Source organism: Pongo pygmaeus, chromosome 11 (genome assembly GCF_028885625.2).
Source record: "Pongo pygmaeus isolate AG05252 chromosome 11, NHGRI_mPonPyg2-v2.0_pri, whole genome shotgun sequence".
NCBI lineage: Eukaryota > Metazoa > Chordata > Mammalia > Primates > Hominidae > Pongo > Pongo pygmaeus.
Genome location: NC_072384.2, coordinates 96,798,859 through 96,822,010, shown reverse-complemented (window position 1 = coordinate 96,822,010; position 23,152 = coordinate 96,798,859). Strand labels below are relative to the sequence as shown.

At 38.8% G+C, this 23,152-nt stretch overlaps 1 protein-coding gene across 1 annotated transcript in view; it reads left to right on the top strand.

Annotated features, from left to right (window-relative positions):
- The first annotated feature begins 470 nt into the window (after positions 1-470).
- GTF3C3 (general transcription factor IIIC subunit 3) overlaps positions 471-23,152 on the top strand; it is a 35,933-nt gene continuing 13,251 nt past the window's right edge. Inside the window, exons 1-10 of the mRNA XM_054477092.2 lie at positions 471-722; positions 2,316-2,427; positions 7,038-7,231; positions 8,722-8,845; positions 10,110-10,301; positions 10,813-10,978; positions 14,816-14,963; positions 15,487-15,559; positions 19,706-19,809; positions 21,301-21,472. Coding sequence (XP_054333067.1) covers positions 621-722; positions 2,316-2,427; positions 7,038-7,231; positions 8,722-8,845; positions 10,110-10,301; positions 10,813-10,978; positions 14,816-14,963; positions 15,487-15,559; positions 19,706-19,809; positions 21,301-21,472 — 1,387 coding nt within the window. The 5' untranslated portion in view covers positions 471-620. The remainder of the gene's footprint in view (positions 723-2,315; positions 2,428-7,037; positions 7,232-8,721; positions 8,846-10,109; positions 10,302-10,812; positions 10,979-14,815; positions 14,964-15,486; positions 15,560-19,705; positions 19,810-21,300; positions 21,473-23,152) is intronic.

Sequence of the window (23,152 nt, the reverse complement as noted above, 5' to 3'; positions counted from 1 at the left end):
AATCCCAGCACTTTGGGAGGCCGAGGCGGGAGGATCATGAGGTCAGGAGATCGAGACCATCCTGGCTAACATGGTGAAACCCCGTCTCTACTAAAAATACAAAAAATTAGCCGGGCGTGGTGGCGGGTGCCTGTAGGCCCAGCTTCTCGGGAAGCTGAGGCAGGAAAATCGCTTGAACCCGGGAGACGGAGGTTGCAGTGAGCCGAGATCGCGCCACTGCACTCCAGCCTGGGCGACAGAGCGAGACTCCTTCCAAAAAAAAAAAATGGATTGGGAGAATGAAACTAACACTTAGTGAAGAATTGAGGGAAATTACCTAGGTTAAAGAAAATATATTTAAAGCACTTTTTTTTTTTTTTTTGGAGCTATCTAATAACCTTGAACGAGGGCTGAAAGAGGCGGCCTAGCGAGTCGGCATGGGTCGCGCCTCCCATGTATAGGTCCCGGCCTGGCGCGCACGCGGAACCTGAGTGCTGCGGCTGCGGCGCAGACCGGGCGTGTTTCCCAGAAGGACGCCGGTTCCTTGCTCTTGCTGGCCTCAGCGAGGTAGCTTCTGGAAGGCGCTGTTCTTCCGGTTCTCTGTCCCGGTTCCTGGGGTTGCACAGACAGACCCTGTAAACATGTCAGGGTTCAGTCCGGAACTCATCGACTACTTGGAAGGGAAAATCTCCTTCGAGGAGTTCGAACGGCGCAGAGAAGAGAGAAAAACCCGCGAGAAGAAAGTGAGGCGATGCTAGGCCACGGTGCCCTTCACTCTGGTTGCCTTAATACCCTTAGGTGTGGGGGACCCAGACGACTGCTTTGACTGTGATGGGGCGGGCTGGGAACTTTCAGCAGCTTCTTCCTTATCTTACAGAAACTCCGGTTTTCACCGCTCATCCCTGTGCTAAGCTCCTTAAAACGTTTTCCCCCACCGAAAAGCTTTCGTCTTGGTGGTAACCTCTTCTTTTCCCCCCAATACTACGCTTTTATTTCAGGGTAGCTTAACGCTGGTAAGTTAAATGGGAGGTGGGGAGAAGAGTTTGGAGTCAGTTTCAGGTTCTGGTCCTAGCTTTGCCACTAAGTCGTTTTGTGACGGTGGGTGGACAGCTCACCTCTCTTCTTTAGGCCCCAATGTCTCCTTTTCTGAACTGGAACGATTGAGCTCCTGTTTTTGAGGAGTCTCCCACTGGTGTGAAGTAATAGTCCATAAAAAAGTATTGTCCGATAAGAAGATAATCTTCACCCATACCTTTTTTTTCCCCATACTTAGAAATATCTGAACTTACTGTATCTTCTTGCTTACTTCAAGTGCAAGAGAAAATAAAAGTAATGGAACCTTTTTAAGTTCGAAGGCAGATTCTTTTTTTTTTTTTTTTGAGACGGAGTTTCGCTCTTGTTGTCCAGACTGGAGTGCAGTGGCACGATCTCGGCTCACTGCAACCTCGACCTTCTGGTTTCAAGCGATTCTCCTGCCTCAGCCTCCCGAGTAGCTGGGTCTACAGGCGCCTGCCACCATGCCCGGCTAATTTTTGTATGTTTAGTAGAGACGGGGTTTCACCATGTTGGCCAGGATGGTCTGAAACTCTTGACCTCGTGATCCGCCTGCCTTGGCTTCCCAAAGTGCTGGGATTACTTCGCCCGGCCGGCAGATTCTTTAATAATTCATGCGACTAGTAGGGACTTATCTTTTTATTTATTTCATTTCATTTTATTTTCAGACAGAGTCTGGCTCTGTCACCCAGGCTGGAGTGCAGTGACGCGATCTCGGCTCACTGTAACTTCCGCCTCCCGGACTCAAGCAGTCCTCCTACCTCAGCCTCCAAGGAGCTGGGACCACAGGTGTGAGCCATCACACTCTGCTAATTCTTGTATTTTTTGTAGAGACAGGGTTTCTCCGTGTTGCCTAGGCGGGTCTCAAACTCCTGAACTCAGGGGATCCGCCTGTCTCGGCCTCCCAAAGTGGTTGGATTACAGGTGTGAGCCACCAAGTCATTTTTTATTTAAAATATTAGGATACAGTGTGTTCATTAATGAAATTATTAAGATATTTTATTATTATTTTTTTTTTACAGATGACAGATTAAAGGGTAAGGTATAAGTACTTTGAAATGCTTTGACAGTATTCAAACTTAGATTCCATCTACTGTGTATGTGTTCACAGCTCAAGTTTGGTAGGAATAGAAAATTAGGCAAATGCCCTATTCTATAAACTAACAACCCATGGTCACAAAATGCCTGAGTGGCAAAGCTAGGACTAGAACCAGATACTCTGTGGCTGGGGAGAGCTAAGTCTGCATTATTTTTTGGAATCATTAATTAATTTGCAATCACAGAGTCTCCAGGAAAAAGGCAAGTTATCAGCTGAAGAAAATCCCGATGACTCTGAAGTTCCATCATCGTCAGGAATTAACTCTACCAAATCCCAAGACAAAGATGTCAATGAAGGTATGTTAAAATTATGTGCTTCCTGCAATGAATGTTTAGAGTATGTAAGCAAAGTAATTTAGTGAAACATTGTATTTTCATTGCAGTGATATTCTGTTGTTGATTACCTGGTTTATCAGGAACGGAATGCTTGGTTATATAGTAGGTGCCCAATAAATATTTGTTGAGTTGTTGAATACCCTGATGGTTATTTTTTGTGAGCTCTGGTGTTGGAAAAGTGTTTTAAATTGACATCAGTATTTGTTTGGGAGCTTTTTAAGATTATTTTTTAAATTGGCCCTGTCAGTTGGTAACTAATCACTTCCAGACTATACTCCCTCAAATTGTAATGAATTACACTTCGATATAAAGTGGCTTCCAAACCACTGCTTTAGTTACAGGGAGAAAAGATAGAAATGTTAGCATGGAAGGCAAGTTGGTTGCCCTCATGGAACTTCACACACAGCACAGGTGTCTTGGTAGGCTACCTCATTCTAGCATCCAGTCCTCAGCTTTGCATGTCTAGATATTAAATTTGGTTAGTGCACCCAGACTAATTAAACTCATCGTAGCCTAATTAACTAGTAAGCAAATTTATTAATTTTCAGTGATTGATACCCTTTTCCAGGGATCAGAATGCTGATAATATCTCAGGGTATCCATTTACTACCATATCAAGTTAACTGGGATGCTAAACTGTCAATTAGAATGTAGCTTCATCTATAGGGTCTGATAACAACTGTCTAGTTCTAGAGGTTAGAAGTACAGTCTGGTTCTTTTCCCTTGAAACAAATAAGCATTTACACAGAGAACAGACAGTCATAGCATGGGCAGAAAACAAACAAGATTTGTTTCTACCTCCCTGGACCAAGTGGGGAAAAAGGGGCAAAGAGGAGGGAAAACTGGGGGTTACAGTTTCTTATTCTGCCAGGAAAGTGGGGTGGAAAAGGCAGCTGATAAAAAGGAATGAGATCATGTCCTTTGCTGGGACATGGATGGAGTTGGAAGCCGTTATCCTCAGCAAACCAACACAGGAACAGAAGACCAAACACCGCATGTTCTCACTTATAAGTGGGAGCTGAATGATGAGAACACAGGGACAAAAGGGGGTGAGGAAACAACAGACACTGGGGCCTTTTGGATTAGGGGTGTTGGCAGGAGGAAGAGCATCAGGAAGAACAGCTGATAGATGCTGGGCTTAATATCTAGGTGATGGGATGATCTGTGCAGCGAACCACCATGGTACATGTTTACCTGTGTAACAAACCTGGACATCCTGCACATGTACTCCTGAACTTAAAAGATGAAGAAAAAAAGGCAGCTGACTGAAATTGTTCTCACAATTTGTGTGTCCTTCCTTATCTGCTGAGGGGAGGAGCTGCTCTTTTTTCCTCAGGTGTTTGAGTTGCTACTATAGCAGCAGGCACAAGTGGGTGCCTGTCAGTCCTGTTACCTAAAGCTGCCCCCAAAAGCTAGCCATCAGGCCCTAAAAAAGGAGTGAACTGAGTCCAATTCAGGTTCATCATGGACAGTCAGGCCCACAAGGACTGGCTGGCTTCAGCTCACATAATGTCATCCGTCCTTTTAAGATGTGAAGCTCCTCATTTCCTAGTAAGGAATTGTCCCAGAACTCTACCAAGACTCTTGGTGAGTATGAGCATGTATTCAGAGCAGAAGGGGTCAGTTTTGAACAAGCTTTGGCAGTCAGCTAATTGAAATATGTGGTCACTAGTTGTCCTTTTCCTCTGGACAGTACTAAATACACCACTAAATTCTTGCTCTTCATACCGTTCTTACACCCTGTGAAGATAGGATCGTCTTTTAATATTAAACTATAATTTTTATATATTGACTTTGTGTTCAGCAACCTTGCTAAATTATTCTTATAGTTTGTAGATTTATTTTGGGTCTTCTATGTATATAATCATGTCATCTGTGACTTGATAATTTTATTTTTTCCTTGCCATCTTTATGCCTTTTGTTTCTTATTACATTGGCTAGGACCTCCAGTAAAATGTTGAACGGAAGTGATGGCAGTAGGCAACTTTGTCTCATTCTTAGTAACGTTCAGTAATTCACCATCAACTGTGTTTGTGGAAAATTTTTGTAGATACTCTTCATGAAATGAAAGATACTCCCTTTCATTTTTAGTTGACCAAGAATTTTTATGAGGAATGGGTATTGGATTTTATCAAATGCTTCTTTCTGTCTATTAGGATGGATCATATGATTTTTCTTCTTTTGTTCTTTTGTTCCTCTGATACATTTTACACATTTCTTTTCATCTTTATTTTGAATGTTCAGAATTCTTGAATATGATCCTTATGACTTCAAAATAATATTTATTGCTCAGAACATGTAGCTTTTAAAATCTATTCTTCATTAAACACTGATTATCTCATTTGAAGTGTTTCACGTAAGTGAGTATGCACAAGAGTTTCTGAACACAGCCCAGGTGCAGTGGTTCATGCTTATAATCCCAGCACTTTGGGAGGCCGAGGTGGGTGGGTCACTTGAGGCCAGGAGTTTAAGACCAGCCTGGCCAACATGGCGAAACCCCATATTTACTAAAAGTAGAAAAATTAGCTGAGTGTGTTGGCACACGCCTATAGTCCCAGCTGCTAGGGAGGCTGAGATGGATTGCTTGAACACAGAAGGCAGAGGCTGCAGTGACCTGAGATCGCACCATTGCACTCCAGCCTGGGCAACAGAGCAAGACTCTGTCTAAACAAAACAAAACAAAACAAAAAAATGCCGGGCATGATAGCTCACGCCTGTAATCCCAGTACTTTGGGAGGCCAAGGTGGGTGGATCACCTGAGGTCAGGAGTTCGAGACCAACCTGGCCAACATGGCAAAACCCCATCTCTACTAAAAATACAAAAATTAGCCAGGTGTGGTGGCTCATGCCTGTAATCCCAGCTATTCGGGAGGCTGAGGCATGAGAATCCCCCGGGGGGTGGAGGCTGCAGTGAGCTGAGATCGTGCCACTGCACTCCAGCCTGGGCGACAGAGTGAGACTCCCTCTCCAAAAAAAAAAAACAGTTTTTGGCTGGGCGCAGTGGCTCACGCCTGTAATCCCAGCACTTTGGGAGGCCGAGGTGGGTGGATCACCTGAGGTTGGGAGTTTGAGAGCAGCCTGACCAACATGTAGAAATCCTGTCTCTACTAAAAATACAAAATTAGCTGGGCATGGTGGCGCATGCCTGTAATCCCAGCTACCCCGGGAGGCTGAGGCAGGAGAATTGCTTGAACCTGGGAGGTGGAGGTTGCAGTGAGCCGAGATTGCACCATTGCACTCCAGCCTGGGAAACGAGGAAAACTTCATCTCAAAAAATACTTACGTATTTTGAACACATATATAGAGAAATATAAATATAAATATATCTCTCTATATATACTTAAAATTTTAACTATTTTGTTGGAACTTTTCTAGAAATATGTTACATGTCTATCTTTGTGTTTTCTGTTGCTTATAACAGAATACTTGAAACTCGGTAATTTATAAGGAAAAATAATTTATTTCTTATAGTTAGGGAGGCTGAGAAGTCCCAGGCAGAGGAACCACATCTGTTGAGGACCTTTGTGGAGACTCTCCAGAGTCCCAAGATGATGTAGGGTATCACATGGTGAGGAAGCTGAGCATGCTAGCTCAGGTCTCTCTTCTTCTTCTTGTAAAGCCACCAGTCCCACTCCCATGATAACCCATTAAATCATGAATGGATTAATCTATTCATGAGAGCAGAGCCCCATGACCCAGTCCCTCTTAAAGGCCCCTTCTTAAAGACCTCTCAATATTCGAACTTTGGGGATTAAATTTCCATATGAGACTTGGAGGGGACAGATATTCAAACCATAGCAGTGTCTCTGCTTTAACAGCAAATTGGCTTCTGCACTTAACTTTTTCTTGATCATTCAAAGTCATAATTATTGACATTCAAAAATCATTATATTATACTATGGTGGTATCCTGAGATACAAATGAACTGTCATGTTATTTTTTTCCTGAAATAATAAAGCTATTTTAATACTAATAATAGCATTTAATAGGCGTTTACTATATGCTAGGCATTCTAAGTGTATATATACACACACACACTCACACTCATTTTGTCCCCAGAGTAGCCCTATAAATTATTATTAACCCTTTTTGCAAAAAGAAACTGATGTATAGAGCAGCTTTAGTAATTTCCCCTAGGTTACACAGCTAGTGATAGATGGAGATGAAGTTTGGAACCAGGCAGCTTGGCTCTAGAGCCCTCACTTTTAACCACTATCCTATACCACCAGGGCTCTGTACTGCTAGGCTTGTTTAGTTCTTAGGTCTATGTCTTATAATTCTTCTATTTTTTTCCTCTGTATTATTGTGTGTGCTTCTGATTTTTCAGTTAATTTTGCCTATAAATCTGGATGAGGCCTAAAGGATGAGTCAGCTATTCCTATATAATAAAATACATGGCTTTGTGATAACTTTCTTCTTTGGTTTGGTTTTTGAGGGTGTTCATTTACTATTTTTTACCTTCAGATTTGGTGTTACTGGGGTAAAAATTTATACTTAGAAAATACTTGTTTTTCACTGAGAATTCTGCAGCTTCCCCACCCCTCCCCCATCATCAATGTCCCTTTTCTCAGGAGAAACATCAGATGGAGTGAGTAAGTCAGTTCACAAGGTCTTTGCTTCCATGCTTGGAGAGAATGAAGATGATGAGGAGGAAGAGGAAGAAGAGGAGGAGGAGGAGGAGGAAGAAACACCTGAGCAACCCACTGCCGGCGATGTATTTGTATTGGAGATGGTTCTCAATCGTGAAACCAAGAAAATGATGAAAGTAAATTTTTACTTATTTTGGTATTTATAAACAATGAAGAAAGTGACATAGTAATTGAAAAAGAAGTCTGTAAGTTATACCCTGGGAAACAATTCAAACTGTACAAAAGGAAATACTATGACACAACTATTGTTATTTGTTTATTATGTTTCCTATTAGATAATGTTTGTGTAAAACCTTAATTATAGCCAGGCATGGTGGTGCGCCTGTAGCCCCGCTGCTCCGGAGGCTGAGGTAGGAGGATCACCTGAGCCTGAGGAAGTCAGGGCTGCAGCACTTCAGCCTAGGTGTCAGAACGAGACCCTGTCTCAAAAAAATAAATACAATACAATACAATAAATAAAGTCAAAGCAGAATGGCTCATTTAAACCAATTGGGCCATTTATTTTTTAAAAAATGCTAGAAAGGTAGAATCTAACACACACACACAGACAAAACCTTAATTATTGCATATGTCAAAATGGACTGCGCTTTTGCTATTAAAAGGTCCATACTGGTGAGGCACAGTGGCTCATGCCTGTAATGGCAGCAGTTCGGGAGGCTGAGGCAGGAGGATTGCTTGAGCTCAGGAGTTGGAGACCAGCCTGAGCAACATAGTGAGGCTCTGTCTCTACAAAAAACTTTTTAAAAAACTAGCGAGGTGTGGTAGTGCACTCCTGTCGTCCTAGCTACTCTCGAGGCTGAGGTGGGAGGATGCTTGAGCCCGGGAAGTCGAGGCTGCAGTGAGCTGAGATCACTCCACTACACTGCAGCCTGGGCAACAGAGTGAGACCCTGTCTTAAAAAATATGTCTGTGTCCATACTATAACCCTTTGATACTTTTTTAAACAAGTTCATTTTGAGTGGATAAATTTGAAAGAAGGGGGATCTTCAATAAATTACATCATAATTCTGGAATATAAATCCATTTTGCAGCATCCAGCTCTACATTTGTTATTATTCTAATTAGTAATTTAGTAACTTCTGACCACTTTTTTTTTCCTGCAATTGAGTTTTAGACTTTTTTTTTTTTTTTTAAATGAGACAGTCTTGATCTGTCACCCAGGCTAGAGTGCAGTGGTGTGATCTTGGCTCACTGTAACCTCCACCTCCCAGGTTCAAGTGATTCTCATGCCTCAGCCTCCCAAGTAGCTGAGATTATGGGTGTGCACCACCATGCCTGGCTAATGTTTTTGTATTTTCAGTAGAGACGGGTTTCACTCTGTTGGCCAGGCTCGTCTCCAACTCCTGGCCTCAGGTGATCCGTCTGCTTCAGCCTCCCAAAGTGCTGGGATTACAAGAATGAGTCACCACGTATGGCCAATTTTAGACTTGATAAACTTTAACGTTAAAGAGTCAATTAGAATTGCAACTATTTAGTTCTGGGTTTCGAAAACTGAAAATTTTTAAAGGAAAATTTCAGTTTCATTATATTCTATATTAATATGGCTGGAATTGAAATCTAAGACTTCACTATATTTTAATCTAAATGTCATTTTTCTTCCATACAGGAGAAAAGGCCTCGGAGTAAACTTCCCAGAGCTCTGAGAGGTCTCATGGGTGAAGCCAACATTCGTTTTGCTCGAGGAGAACGTGAAGAGGCGATATTGATGTGCATGGAAATCATAAGACAAGGTGTTTTCTGTGGGGACTTTATTAATAATAGCAGTTTAATAGTCTGACTTAAATGGGGGAGCACTTCACAGTACTATTTGGAAAATATGTTCAGAAGCTTAAGGGTGATTGTGGTAATGGTAATTGCCACTTTTCAAAAGAAAATGAAAATCTCAGGGTATGATTCAATGAGATGTCATTAATATTTGTTGAATTTCACAGTTACCTTTTTTTTTCTAATGTTTCAATTGAGAGATTTAGATTTTTGAATTGTCAGTATGGCAAATATATTATGTTAAAGCCACTTGAAGAGCTTTCTTTTTTCCTTTCGTTTTCTAGATCATGCAGTACTAGATTATGTTAATCTATTTTTTTGGTAAAAGACAGTTTAAACTTGTCATCTTATCTCTCAGTTAAATGGTGCATCTTGGACATATTAAATGATATCTTCAGTGTGATTTTTTTTTAACTAATTACTTATATTTAGTGTTTTGTTTCCTTGATATTTTGCCAAATTATGCTCTGCAGAGTGGTTTGGATAGCTGTAATACAGTGAACTTTTATCTTTTCAATAGTTTGGCATTTCTTTTTTGGTTAGACTAGGTCCTTTTAGAATTCTTACTATAATTTCCTGGATTATTCATTAGGGTAATTTGAGGCTACTGCTTAAGATTAAACAGACTTTTTCCTTTAGTATATTTCATTTGGTTCCTACTTTCCAATATTATTTGTTCCTTTATTTTAGTTTATAATTGTTTTTGACAAAAATCTTTGACTTTAATACTTCATAATCTTTGAATTTTGTTTCAGAAACAGTATTTCAGAAATGTAGATTAGCCAGTCACTTTGATATCCGTTTAGCTGCTGCTTAGGTATCATCTATTCATTCATACCGTACTCCTTGGTGTGAGAGCTAAATCATGAAGATTCAACCCCACTGATGTGGCTGGTGTTTATTGGGATGAACTTGCTGATATTGAGCCATGTTTATCCTGAGCAAAGGGGGATTTTCATGAGGAAGATGTGGTAGAGATTAGGATTTTTCATGAAATTATACCTTGCTTAGAGAAAGCAATGCTTTAAAAATGCTAAAAATGTATGAAAATAAAGCAGATATAGTCTAGCATTTATTTTAACTTGCCTTAAGCAGTTTGTATCATTCTGCTAGAGTGATTTGAAGAGTTTAGGTATTTAAAAAAAAGACATACAGTTTGAACCATGGGATTGACATCAACTCAAGCCTCTTCTCTCAGCCAATGGAATTTATTTTTTTCATTTGTTATAGCTCCTCTGGCTTATGAGCCATTCTCTACTCTTGCCATGATATATGAGGACCAAGGTGACATGGAAAAATCATTGCAGTTTGAGTTGATTGCTGCGCATTTAAATCCCAGTGACACAGAAGAATGGGTTAGACTGGCAGAAATGTCTCTGGAACAAGACAATATTAAGCAGGCTATTTTTTGCTATACAAAAGGTAATTAAAATTTTTTTTTTTTTCACTTTTACAAGCTGTTACATAATAGGTTTTTTGACCATTGTATTTGCTATTCTGGGGTGCGATATTGGCTGAGATAAATTTGTTTCTATTGTGTGTTGCTCTAGAGGTAAGTATTTGGGGTTCCTCTGTTCTCATGTTTATCAGGGACTTTTTGAATGTTGTGAGATAATACAACACGAAAGTTGGTAGATGAACAGTACCTTCAGTTTCTCACTAAGATCAGTGTTGGTTCTAAGCTGTTCCTTGAGGATTAACATCAGACTAGATTGACCACATTAAGAAGATTACTATTGAGATTCAGATTCTATCTGCTCTTACATCAAACCTAGTCAAGAGTTCCTGTGAAAATAGATTTATTCAGAATAACTCCCTTTGTTCCATTTGATGGATTAGTTTGCTTATTAAATTTTCTGAGAAGATGATGGATCACACCCAGGTACCATGCACCCCTTTTTGTGGTAAATAATTTGTATTTCTTTCTTTTTAGCTCTTAAATATGAACCTACTAATGTTCGTTATCTGTGGGAGCGATCAAGCCTTTATGAACAGATGGGTGATCATAAAATGGCCATGGATGGTTATAGGCGTATTTTAAACCTTTTGTCTCCATCTGATGGCGAACGTTTTATGCAGCTGGCTAGAGATATGGCAAAGTAAGTTTTGAGTGAAACAGATCTACTTGCTCCTGTTAATCTTGTTTTGCAAATCAAATTATATATTTGGAATAGAATGTGCTTTTCATTGAAGTTCAAGAAATGTTTTGCCTTATGTGTTTTATTGTTTTGTTTTTTGAGACAGGGTCTTGCTCTGTCACCCAGGCTGGAGTATAATGGCAGGTTTATAGTTCACTGCAGCCGTGAACTTCTGAGCTCAAGTGATCCTCTCACCCAGCCTCCCAAATAGCTGGGACTATAGGTGCACGCCACCACACCCAGCTAATTTTTAATTTTTTTTTGTAGAGACAAGGTCTTGCTGTGTTGTTCAGGCTGGTCTCGAACTCCTGACCTCAAGCATTTCTTTTGCTTTGGCGTCCCAAAGTGCTAGGATTACACGTATGAGCCACCGCGCCCAGCCCTGTATTTTAGATTGTACCGAATTTTCAGTACTTTTCTGTTTCCAAGTCAACTGTGTCATTGCTTAGAAAATTGTGTATATAAGGTTATGTTTCAAGTGCTAAGAGGCTTAAAAATGGGACATGTCCTAAAAGGAAGAGTAGGTTCTCAGGTTTCCAAACTTAGTCAAAAGTGTGTATATTTGCAATAATTAAAAAATTATATTTTATTGCAGATGTGCCAATGAAATGTTAATGATTTGGGATCTTCTATTATTTTATCTTGAGCCAGTATATAATATTTTAAGACTATAAAAATTCTCTTTTACAGTTGGCACGTTATTGACTGTGGTATATATTTGATTCTAAAATATGCCCTACTGCATTTACCTCTCTGGTATGCTGTGCAGCAAAACAAAGTAGGAAACATTTTTGCTGAGTAATGCCTTGTGATATGCTTTCCATTCTAGAGATATCATGATATTTTGTTCTAGGAGTAACCATCTCCATCAGGGTACATTAGGGGTGACCCTATTAATTCCATGGCCTTTATCACAACCGCTTAGCTGTGAAACTGTCCCTTACCCTCCCAGGGGTGGGTTACATAGGACTACTAGAAAACATTTCTAGGAAATTTGTTGAGGCAAGGCAACCCTAAGTTGATCTCTGATGGAATACCATGAGCACTGAGGGTCTTCCCAGGTTATTTGCTGTTAGTTAAATCTGTAGCTGTCACAGTGGTTAGTCCAGTAGCCTTTGACTTTGTGAAATGTTAGGTGGCCTATGATAGTAAATTGGTTCTCCACTTCTATTAGATATAATACTTTTTTGGGAAAGAGTGATTGTCAGTTCTGCCACTGCCATTGAGGTCTTTCCTACGTGGAATTCTATCACTGTAACTTCTGTTTAGGCTTTCCCTTTGGTCCCTACCTTCCCTCCAGAAATAGTATTGAATATATCTTTGGCACTAGGTACTATACAGGAAACCAGGGTATCCACTATTGAACAAGTTCTAAAAATCCCCTGCTCTTGTAAAGCTTACATTTCAGTGGGAGACATAGGCAATAAACAGCTAAATATGTAGTACATCAGATGTTGATAAGTGATATGAAGAAAAACAAAGCAGGAAAAAGGGATAGGAATTTGAGGTATGGGGTGGGGGTGTGTTATTTTAAGATAGACTGGTTAGAGAAGGACATAATTCTCTGTATTATGGTCATACTGACTAAAGGTGAACTGAAGTAGGTACGAGAACAGATATTCAGGGAAGAGTATCACAGGTAAAGGAAATAGGAAGTGCAAAGTATGGTTAGGGAAGCTGAAGAATTAAGGGGAGCAGTGCAGAGAGGTATCAGAGGAATAGATCATTTAGCCCTTTTGGGCTATTGTAAGGGCTTTGGCTTTTATTCTGAATGAGTATGGAAGTCACTGGAGGATTTTGAGTAGAAAAGTGACATGGTCTGACTTAAATTTTAAGTGCATCAATTCTGGTTGCTCTTTTGAGAATAGATTGAACAGCGGAAGGGCAGAAGCATGGAGACCAGTTAGGAAATTATTGTAGTGATACATAGAAGGGAAAATGGTCACGTGGACCAGGATGGAAGCAGCAGGAACTGGTACGAAGTAATCAGATTATGTATGTATTTTGAAGGCTGAGCTCTCAAGATTTTCTGATGTATTGAATATGAGGGATGGGTTGGGGAGGTGGACAGGGTATAGAGGACTGAACCCTAAGGCACTTCAATGTTTAGAAGTCAGAAAGAAGAAGAAACGCTGGGAGACTAAAAGAAAATGGCCAGTGAAGTAGCAGGAAACTGAGAACAGCATGATGTTCTAGAATTTAATTGAAGAAAGCACTTCAAGTAGGAGGGACAATCATCTGTGTGAGATACTGCAGATAGATCATGTAAAATGAGCACTGAGAACTGACAGATTTAGCAACAAGGAGATTGGAAATATTGGCAGAATGGGGAGAGGAAAAGTTGATTGGATTAGGTTAAAAAGAGAATGGAAAGAAGCATTGGAGACAGGGTATGGGGGATGGACAACTTTGGGGGAATTTGCAAGGGGAGCAGAGGAATGGGTTGTAGGGGTGGGAGAATTTTTTAAGTTGGGAAAAATTACAATTTATCTTTATTTAGATGGGAGTAATCAAAAATTGAGGGACACGTTGAAGATTTGTGAGGGAAGAGACAATTGCCTGAGCAATATCCTTGAGTAGATTATAGGGAATGGGATCAAACTGGGGTTGTTTTCATGTATACAATTATTTATCCTTGATGAAGGGGAAGGCAGATGATATGGCCAAAGATACTGGTAAGTAGGTAGATGTGCTGGAAATATGTGGGATGTTCTGATTTAATTCTCTTTTCTTGGTAACAATGTCGAGCAAGGCCATCAACTGAGAGTGAGGACTGGGAGACTGCTGGAGGTTTGAAAAGAGACAGATGTCAATAGTTGTCTAGGACATTACTGCCCCACAGACTGGCAGTATTTGCATCACCTGGAAGCTTCTCAGAAATGCAGGATCTCAGGCCTGCCCCAACTCTACTGGATCCAAATATGCGTTTTTACAAGATAGCCAGTTGGTCCATATGCATATTCAGGTCTGAGAAGTACTGAAATAGGTAACTATAGTAATACTGCTCATCAGTACCATGGACCTGCTTGAGGCTATGGGTCATCAGTTTAGAGTGAGACCAGTCAACATGGTCAGCTGGGCAGGTGGTGGTGAAGAGTAGATATAGTTGGATTTTAACCAGACTTGGAGTTCTATTGAGTGATTTTGATCAAGAGAGAGCAGGGCAAGAGAACTGAGGATGGATGCAAAGGAATAACTGATTTTGATCAAGAGAGAGCAGGGCAAGAGAACTGAGGATGGATGCAAAGGAATAACTGATTTTGATCAAGAGAGAGCAGGGCAAGAGAACTGAGGATGGATGCAAAGGAATAACTGATTTTGATCAAGACAGAGCAGGGCAAGAGAACTGAGGATGGATGCAAAGGAATAACTGATTTTGATCAAGAGAGAGCAGGGCAAGAGAACTGAGGATGGATGCAAAGGAATAACTATAATGTTGGGCCATGGAGAAGGAAGAAAGTGAGCCCAGGCAGGGTGTAGGCGATAGTGAAAAAGTGGTAGGACCTAGGCTTTGTAGATCTGTTGAGGTAGAAGAGTTGGTATTGGATTAAGAGGGAATAAGCTGGAATGATAGGAGGTAGCATTTGGAGAGTGAGATGCTTGAAATTATGACACTGTTTTACTGACTTTGCACATTTTTTCTGGATCATTTCTGATTATGGTTTTAAGGAAATACACATTCCTCTCAAATTCTAAGAAAATGAAAATCACTGTTCATTGTTAGATAGCCTAAGCAAGGAAATGAGTTTTATAATTGGAATTAAGTAAATATTCATCCATTTTGCCACTTTTTTTTAGGAGTTACTATGAAGCCAATGATGTTACTTCTGCTATTAACATAATTGATGAAGCTTTCTCAAAACACCAGGGCCTAGTCTCCATGGAAGATGTTAACATAGCAGCTGAACTATATATTTCTAACAAACAGTATGACAAAGCTTTGGAGGTATGAATGCTTATGTGTTTCTCTGTTAGGTTTTGAATGTGTTTCTGTGTTCTGGAAATTCTTAAAAATTGGCAGTTCTTCGTTTTAGTTATATATTAAATTATGTATATATTTAAAGTCTATATGGAAACACGTGATTTCTAGATTCTGTAGCAATTCAGTATGAAATATGAAGTGTAGTAACATAATAAAAAATATTGCCATTATCACAGGTGCTAAGTATGTCTGTACTTCAGGGTAGTAGGACTCAACAGTCAGATGAATTGCTGTGATTTAGTTCTTAAGCTGGTTGGGGGAAAGTTAGGTTGGTTTGATATAGAGAAGTTATATACATTGAGTTTGCATTAGTTAATAGGATATTAAAATGTTAATGTGTCACAGGGTTTCTCATTTTTAAAAGACTGTTTCTTTTTATAGCCCATCTTTTTATTAGGGATTATTTGAAATAACTGTACAAATCTTTGCATTATGAAATGGTTTTTCATACATATTTTATTTCCTTTCTTCTTTCCCATTCTTTTAGGTAATTACAGATTTTTCTGGAATTGTGCTGGAAAAAAAAACTTCAGAAGAAGGCACCTCAGAAGAGAATAAAGGTTGTAGTTTCCTCTGCTTAGGAAAGTGTATATAATCCTCTCTTGGTCATAAGGTGGCGTTTTATGGTGAAAATTTATTTCATACTGTGGTGAGTTGATAGTTAATGTTCTCATAATAAGTTTTCCCAAGAAGCATTTTTTTCTCAGAGATTTCATATCTTGTGAGTATTGACTTACAAGTAATCTTTAAAAAAATTTGAGTCCCTGTATGTCCATTTGAACATGGCATTTTTCATTGACAGTCTTTTTCATTCATTTTTATAGGAAAAAAAACGAATTACTGAAGTTTATCAAAAACCTTTAGCACTGAAGCAATTTACTTTTCAAATAGGACCTAAAATGCTCTTATTTAAAACATTCGACTTTAAGCTTAAGCATTCACATAATAAGTAGAAACTAATATGATTACCCTACATTGTTTGAAAACTCAAATATGTAATTAGTGATCTGGTTAGAAAGTTATACCTAAGTGTGGCTTGCAGTCTCTTTGTACCATACTGATTAACCTATTCTGTAAAAATATTAACATTCAAGACCCTATATCAAGTTGTAGCTAAATTGATCTTTATGAGCAGAGTATATAACCCGGCTCTTGTAAGAGAATTCCTGTATAGTACCTTCAACCTCTACCCTGTGAGGATTTTGATGGAATCTGGAAGGGGCAAGTGAGTTGGTACTGAGTCCTGCCTGGTTCAAAGCAGCTCCCTCCGTGGCCTGTCATGATGCCTAAAAATTCCATCATTATGTAATCCTTTGGGCTAAGGCATAATTATTCAAAAACAAAAACTGTTATTTAAAATATGATCCATCCTAATGGTGAGTAGTAATTCACTTACACAAGCCAATCTGTGCTAATTCATAGAGAGTAAGGCCCAAGGTGAGATGTGGGACAGATAAATGTTGCAGTGGAAGGTTGTTGGGGAAGGGAAACCCAGTTCAGTAAGTTTCTTGTAAGGGACTGCTAGGTGTGTGGAGACTATGCAGATGAGTATGATATTTCCTGCTCTCAAGGAGGTGGAGGGGGGAAGAGGCGTTCAAATGAGGTGCATACAGTTTAAGAGTTGTGTGATAATTTCTGTAGCAAAGTTGATGTTATGGGAAAATAGAGGAGGGCAGTATACAAGGATCAGAAGATGTTTATAGAGGCCCAGTTTAAGCAGACACCCATAGGGAGTATGATCCAGATTGAGTCACAGGGTGTAGGAGCACTGCTTGGAAGAGCAGGACCAGATCACAGGCTGTGGTTGGGGCTGTTGAGTCATCAGGGTGGTGTGAATGAGTAGAATAAGGAGTAGAAATTGTGGATGAAAGCATGGATTAGGGCATGTGAAGGAGGCTTTGCCAGTTTCGATACTTTACTAGGACCTGGCCTAGGCACGAGCCAAGGCCCAATTAAGTTATTATTTTACTGTCATAATTTCTGCTTAAGATTTTTCTTCTTAATTGTGTTGAAGATCTGTCCTTTGTTTGGAAAACTTGGTAGAGAAATACCAAGTTCTGTTCAAGTTCTAATTGTAGATATAATCATTTTGTTGTTTAATATATTTTACTTCCCTCCCTGCCTCCCTCCCTCCCTTCCTTCCTGGCACATAGTGACATCAATCAACAACAGGTTAGAGTTTAAGTAATGGCTTCTGTATTTTTTAGCATGTAAAATAATGCTGCATCTGAAATCTGGCAGCTTAGAGTTGATGAAATAACTTTAAAGAAAAAGATATGTCCAGAAGTCTAGGAGATTAAAACAGATCCAAAGTGAGCAAAGGTAGTTTTTTAGTATGCATTTTTAAAAATGAGACCATTTATGGTAGATTATGCATTGTCTATTGACAGTCACATTTTTAAATTCTTCTAAATGTGAAAGACCTAATGGGAGTTCAGGAGAATAAAGTATCAGTGACACAAAGACAAGCTTTTTAAAAGATAGTGTTGTTAAATGTTAGTTAATAATATATAAGCTGTAGGGGCTATAAATATATATACTGCTTTCCTTAGCATTGTCAAGTTGCCATTAAAGTATCTAAATACTTACTCTCAATCTCCATACTTACCTGATTGAACTGGTAACAGTTTGTGTACCTGCACAGGTCCCAGACTAGTTTGAGTAGCACTGCCCTGTAGCATTATGAAGTGACCTTCTTACCTTTTTAAACATAGTTGGTCTGAATTCTACATTGTCTCATATTGAGATTGTGACACCTATTTTTTTTTTGTTTGCAACTGCCTGCTATACCTTTGTCATTTTCAGCTCTCCTGAATCACTTGATTTTAGGCATACATCTTGCATTCAACATAAGGTTGAGTTTTACTTTGTAATTTGATATGAAAGCAGGGTTTTTGACCTATGCATCTATACACACTATATCTTTAAGGCCTATGCTGAGATTTAAAGTATTTCATATACTATAACTTTCTTGCTGAAAGTTAAAACACATAGATATATTTTATTGAACAGTGTCTTAGTCCGTTTGGACTTCTCTAACAAAAGACCTTTGACTGGGTAATGTATAAACAACAGAAATTTATTGCTCACAGTTCTGGAGATTAGGAAGTCCAGGGCACCAGCAGATTTGGTGTCTGGTGAGGGCCCTTTTCTCATAGATGGTGCTTTCTTGCTGTGTCCTCACGTGGCAAAAGGGACAAACAAGCTTCTTCAGACCTCTTTTACAAGGGCACAAATCCCACCCACATAGTCACCTCCCAAGACCCACCTCTTAATAACCTTGGGGGTTAGGTATCAACACAGGTATTGTGGTGGGACACCAACATTTCAGACTGTTAGCAAACAGCATTTCTAGAAAGAAAATCAAAGTGATACAGTTGGAATGTAGAACCCATACACGATAAAGATAGAATCCCATTTTAGTAAAGTCAAAGGCTCATTAAAATGACTGCATTGTGTTTAGTCCTTACTCAGACAGGTGACTTTAGCTACTGTCTACAGAAGAAATGTGCTGTGGATACAGCCTTGAGTCAGACATGGTTCTTGTCCTTATGGAGCTCAGGGCTTAGTGTGAGGAAATTTACATGGTAGGTAAATTCTGCTCTCTCGTTGAGCAGACTAAATATCTCAATTGGATTTCTGATACCAGTTATTGGCTTAGAGCTCAGTGATAAAAACAGTCTCTTAATTAAACTTGTCCAAATCCTCCTATAACTTGGTAATTTTAGGCAATATAGTCTCCCCTCAGTGTTCATGAGAGATTGGCTCCAGGACACCCCTCATACCAAAATCCTTGGATACTCAAATCCCTTATATAAAATAGTGTATTATTTGCATGTAACTTATGTATCTTCTCCTGTATACTTTAAATCATCTCTAGATTACTTATAATATTAATGGTAAAACCACAATTACTTCTGCACCAACCTAATACTTAATACAATGTAAATGCTATGTAAATAGCTGTTAAATTGTATTGCTTTTTAAGTTTGTATTATTATTTTTATATATATATATATATTTTTTTTTTCCCCCTTAACATTTTCAATCTGCAGTTGGTTGAATCTGCATATGTGGAACCTGACGGTATGGAAGAGTCATAATTTATATGACAAGTTCTGTAAAACAGATAACAGTTATTTAATTCTTGAAGTAATTTTTTATTTCACCACTTAGGATACATCTGTAATGTCCTCTATACTTCAGGTTTTTCTGAAACAAAAACATGTAAACTTATTTGGAATTTATTAGACTTTGCAAACTACTTTAAATGTGGATAAAAATTCCTTTAATTTCCCAGGGCTTTAAAAATTATTTTGTTGTAATGAGGTTTTAGAAAATAACACAGTATTATTTTATCCTTTTCTTAGCCTGTTTCTAGTGAACACTAAAAAGAGACTTTTCAAGAAAAAAAAAGAGAGGGTTCATATGTCCTCATATTTTTGTCTTTTTAGTTCTCCGTAGTTTAGTAGAAGGTGTGAAAGTAAGTTTTGGATAAGTACATAAGGTATTAGAAATCGAATAGGAAGCATACTTGCTACCAAAGGACAGACTAAGAGAGATATAAGAACTTATTAATAGAGGTGGCCACACTAAGAATTGACTGTGGAATCATTTGCTTTGAATGAAATAAATGAGATCTTACATAGAAGATACACATCTTAAGCTTGCATATAGGAACTGCTTCTTGTCTGTCTATTCTCCAGGTCCTGAGAATGTTACCTGCACTATACCTGATGGTGTGCCAATAGATATCACAGTGAAGTTGATGGTCTGCCTTGTACATCTCAACATTCTTGAACCACTTAATGTATGTAACAAGATCTGTACTTGAGATACTTCAGATCAAATGCACCATCTGTTTTCTTTAGATGTCAAGAAATTATAACTTGACCCTAGAGTTTCACATTTCTTAATAACCAAGGAGGTAACAATAAGCATCAAATAATTTTGTATGAATATCTTATAAAAACTAAAGCAATTGGGCTTACAGTAATTTATTTTTCTTTTAAAATAACAATCTAAAGATCATAATTTGAGATTGTCTTTAGGCCATTTGAGATTGTCATTAGACAATTAGATAATTGATAATAATTCTGACAGCTATTCTTTTGTGCAGACTTTGGACCAAGTATATTATTGAAAAAAAAAAAATACTTAGCATCTACTTTGTAAACCTTAGGATAAGGTATTGAGTAAAATATACAAATCCATACCCTCATGGGTTGGGATGCTTTTTTGTTTTAATGGGATTAGATAATAAAATAAATACATAACATATACGGGACATTGGCTGGTGATAAGTGTTCTGGAAAAAAAAGGAGGAAAATAAGGAATATTGGGGGCAGGGGAAAGTTGCAGTTTTCAGTAGGGGATCAGGTGACATTTGGCTAGGCACCATGGCGCACACTTATAATCCCAGCACTTTGGGAGGCTGAGGCGGGCAGATCTCTTGAGCTCAGGAGTTCAAGACCAGCCTGGGCAACATGGTGAAACTCTATGTCTACAAAAAATACAAAAAATTTAGCTGGGTGTGGTGGCGCACACCTGTAGTGCCAGCTACTTGGGAGGTAAGGTGGGAGGATTACTTGAGCCCAAGAGGTAAAGACTGCAGACCTGTCTCAAAAACAAACAAAAAAGGTGACATTTGAATAATGACCTGAAGGAGGTGAGGAAGTAAACCACGGGGATACCTAAGGAAACAACTTTCCAAAAACATCAGCAAACACAAAAGCCCTGAGGCACAGGATGTTGTGCTGGTTAGAGGAAGAGAAAAACAGATTAGCTGTGTCTTAGTTCCTGCAATGCCTGTCTTTAAACAGATCCACAAAATGTGTTCACTGGGTATGAGTTATTTAAAATAAAGATGGCAGAAGTGAACAGAAAAATGACCATATAAAGCTGTTTTTATTAAGCCTTGCTCCTTTTCAGCTTGCCTCTTATAACGGATATGTAGGTTAAAAAGAGAGCTATAGACTTTGGGAGGCCGAGGAGGGTAGATCACTTGAGGCCAGGAGTTTGAGACTAGCCTGGCCAACATGGTGAAACCTTGTCTCTATTAAACATACAAAAATTAGCTGGGCCTGGTGGTATGCACCTGTAATCCCAGCTACTCAGGAAGCTAAGGCACGAGAATCACTTGAACCCAGCAAGCGGAGGTTGCAGTGAGCCAAGATTGTGCCACTGCACTCCAGTGTGGGTGACAGGGAGAGACTTCATTTCAAAAAAAAAAAAAAAAGCTATAGATAGATGTGCACGTTTGTAATGAATGTTTAACTTGGGGCTTTTATTTGTGGTCTAGCCTCTCTTGACAACACTAGTAGAACAGAATCCTGAAGATATGGGAGACCTATACCTAGATGTTGCTGAAGCTTTTCTGGATGTTGGTGAATATAATTCTGCACTTCCCCTCCTCAGTGCTCTTGTTTGCTCTGAAAGATACAACCTTGCAGTAGTTTGGCTTCGTCATGCAGGTAACACTTTTTTTTGTGGGAGGAAGAAGTTTTAATCATAAGCAGCCAAGAACTTACTTTCCCAAGATGGTAATAATTATTATAGTGCAAGTGTTTCTGGTTTCAGGGGAGTTTTTTGAAAGTCAGTATTTTAAATTGTGTTGCTAGGCTACTAAGTGATTTCCCCATCACTAATGCTTTGGAGGAACGATTTACTTAATGATGCCAGAGTGAGGTAGATGCCTGTCTTGAACCTCTCTTAACCATAGGGTCTGGTTTCTAGTAAAGGATTGTCAGACTTGGGGCAAAATCTAATTTTGAAGAGTTTTTGTAGATTTATATTTAATATGTTATATTGGGAAAATTAATATATTTTTCAATGCTCTTTGAGCCACACATGCTCAAAATTGGGTTTTATCAGCCGTTTATTACACTGTGCCTAAGTCCATAGTAATCTGAAATGAATCATTTAGACTGGAAAAAATAGCTTAAGAAACATGACTAAATCTTTTGAAGAAATACATGAAAGCAAAAAGTATTCTAATAGGATTTCTTATAGAGTCAACATAAAAGATGCATTAAAAATCAAATAGTCTTGGTTTCAAATACTGTGTGATGGCAGAAAACTCTAATGGCTCTTACATGAAAGCAAAAAGTATTCTAATAGGATTTCTTATTGAGTCAACATAAAAAGACGCATTAAAGATTGAATAGTCTTGGTTTCAAATACTATGTGATGGCAGAAAACTAATGGCTCTTAAGTATTATATGATGACAGAACTCTAGAGAAGCATTGATTGGCATCTTGGGGCAGTAGTGCACTCACATCACAGATATGAACTAGGAAAGAGAGCACTTAATGATTAAGATAACACTTTTCTGTTTAGATGAATAAATATGAATACAAATGTAATACCATCGTAAAAAGCTGCATTATTTGTGAGATTTGAATTTTAAAGACATGAGCAGGGTATTTTAGTTTTTATTGCCTTTCTACTTAGGGCTGTGATACTGAAACTGCTCCTGTGTTACTAATAGTGTATTATTTTAAAAATCCTATTTAATCATGATTCTGATACATGCTGTTTCCATTTTGAGCCCATGTGGCTTGAGATGAATGAAAGATAAAATCTCACAGCCATCTAAAAATGATAAAGAAATGTGGGATCAGTGTATAAGAAAGATAATTAGAGGAATTCAGTGCTTGTAGTCTAGTAACAACATAAAACATTTTTAAAGTGAAAAATGAGAAAATGTAAGAAGTGTCACTGTGATGATCCATCCATATTAGTGTTCTTCCTTTATTATCAAAATTTAACTTAAAGACAGTCAGGAGAGATTTGAGAAAGCAACTGGAGGTAAAAATATTTAGGAGATACAGTGCAGTGAAAAGGATGGAAAGAAACGCTTACAGAGACTTGTTTTCACGTTCAAATGATCGCATGTATTGATTGATTGATTGACTGATTGGGTGTAAAGTTTGAGAAATAGGGTCCAGTAACCTCACTTCTGAGAACTTATACTCAGGAACTAATTGAGTGGGATGAGAGAAGGTAGTTTCTATTGGGGAATCACAAAACTTGGGAGCCTGGCAGGTAACAAAAATGAGTGAAGTGAGAGAGAGAGAATACTAGGGAGAGGTGGAAACTGAGGAGCCCTTTCTAAAGGGCACTTTCTCTGCATGGACTGATGTGTCATGTG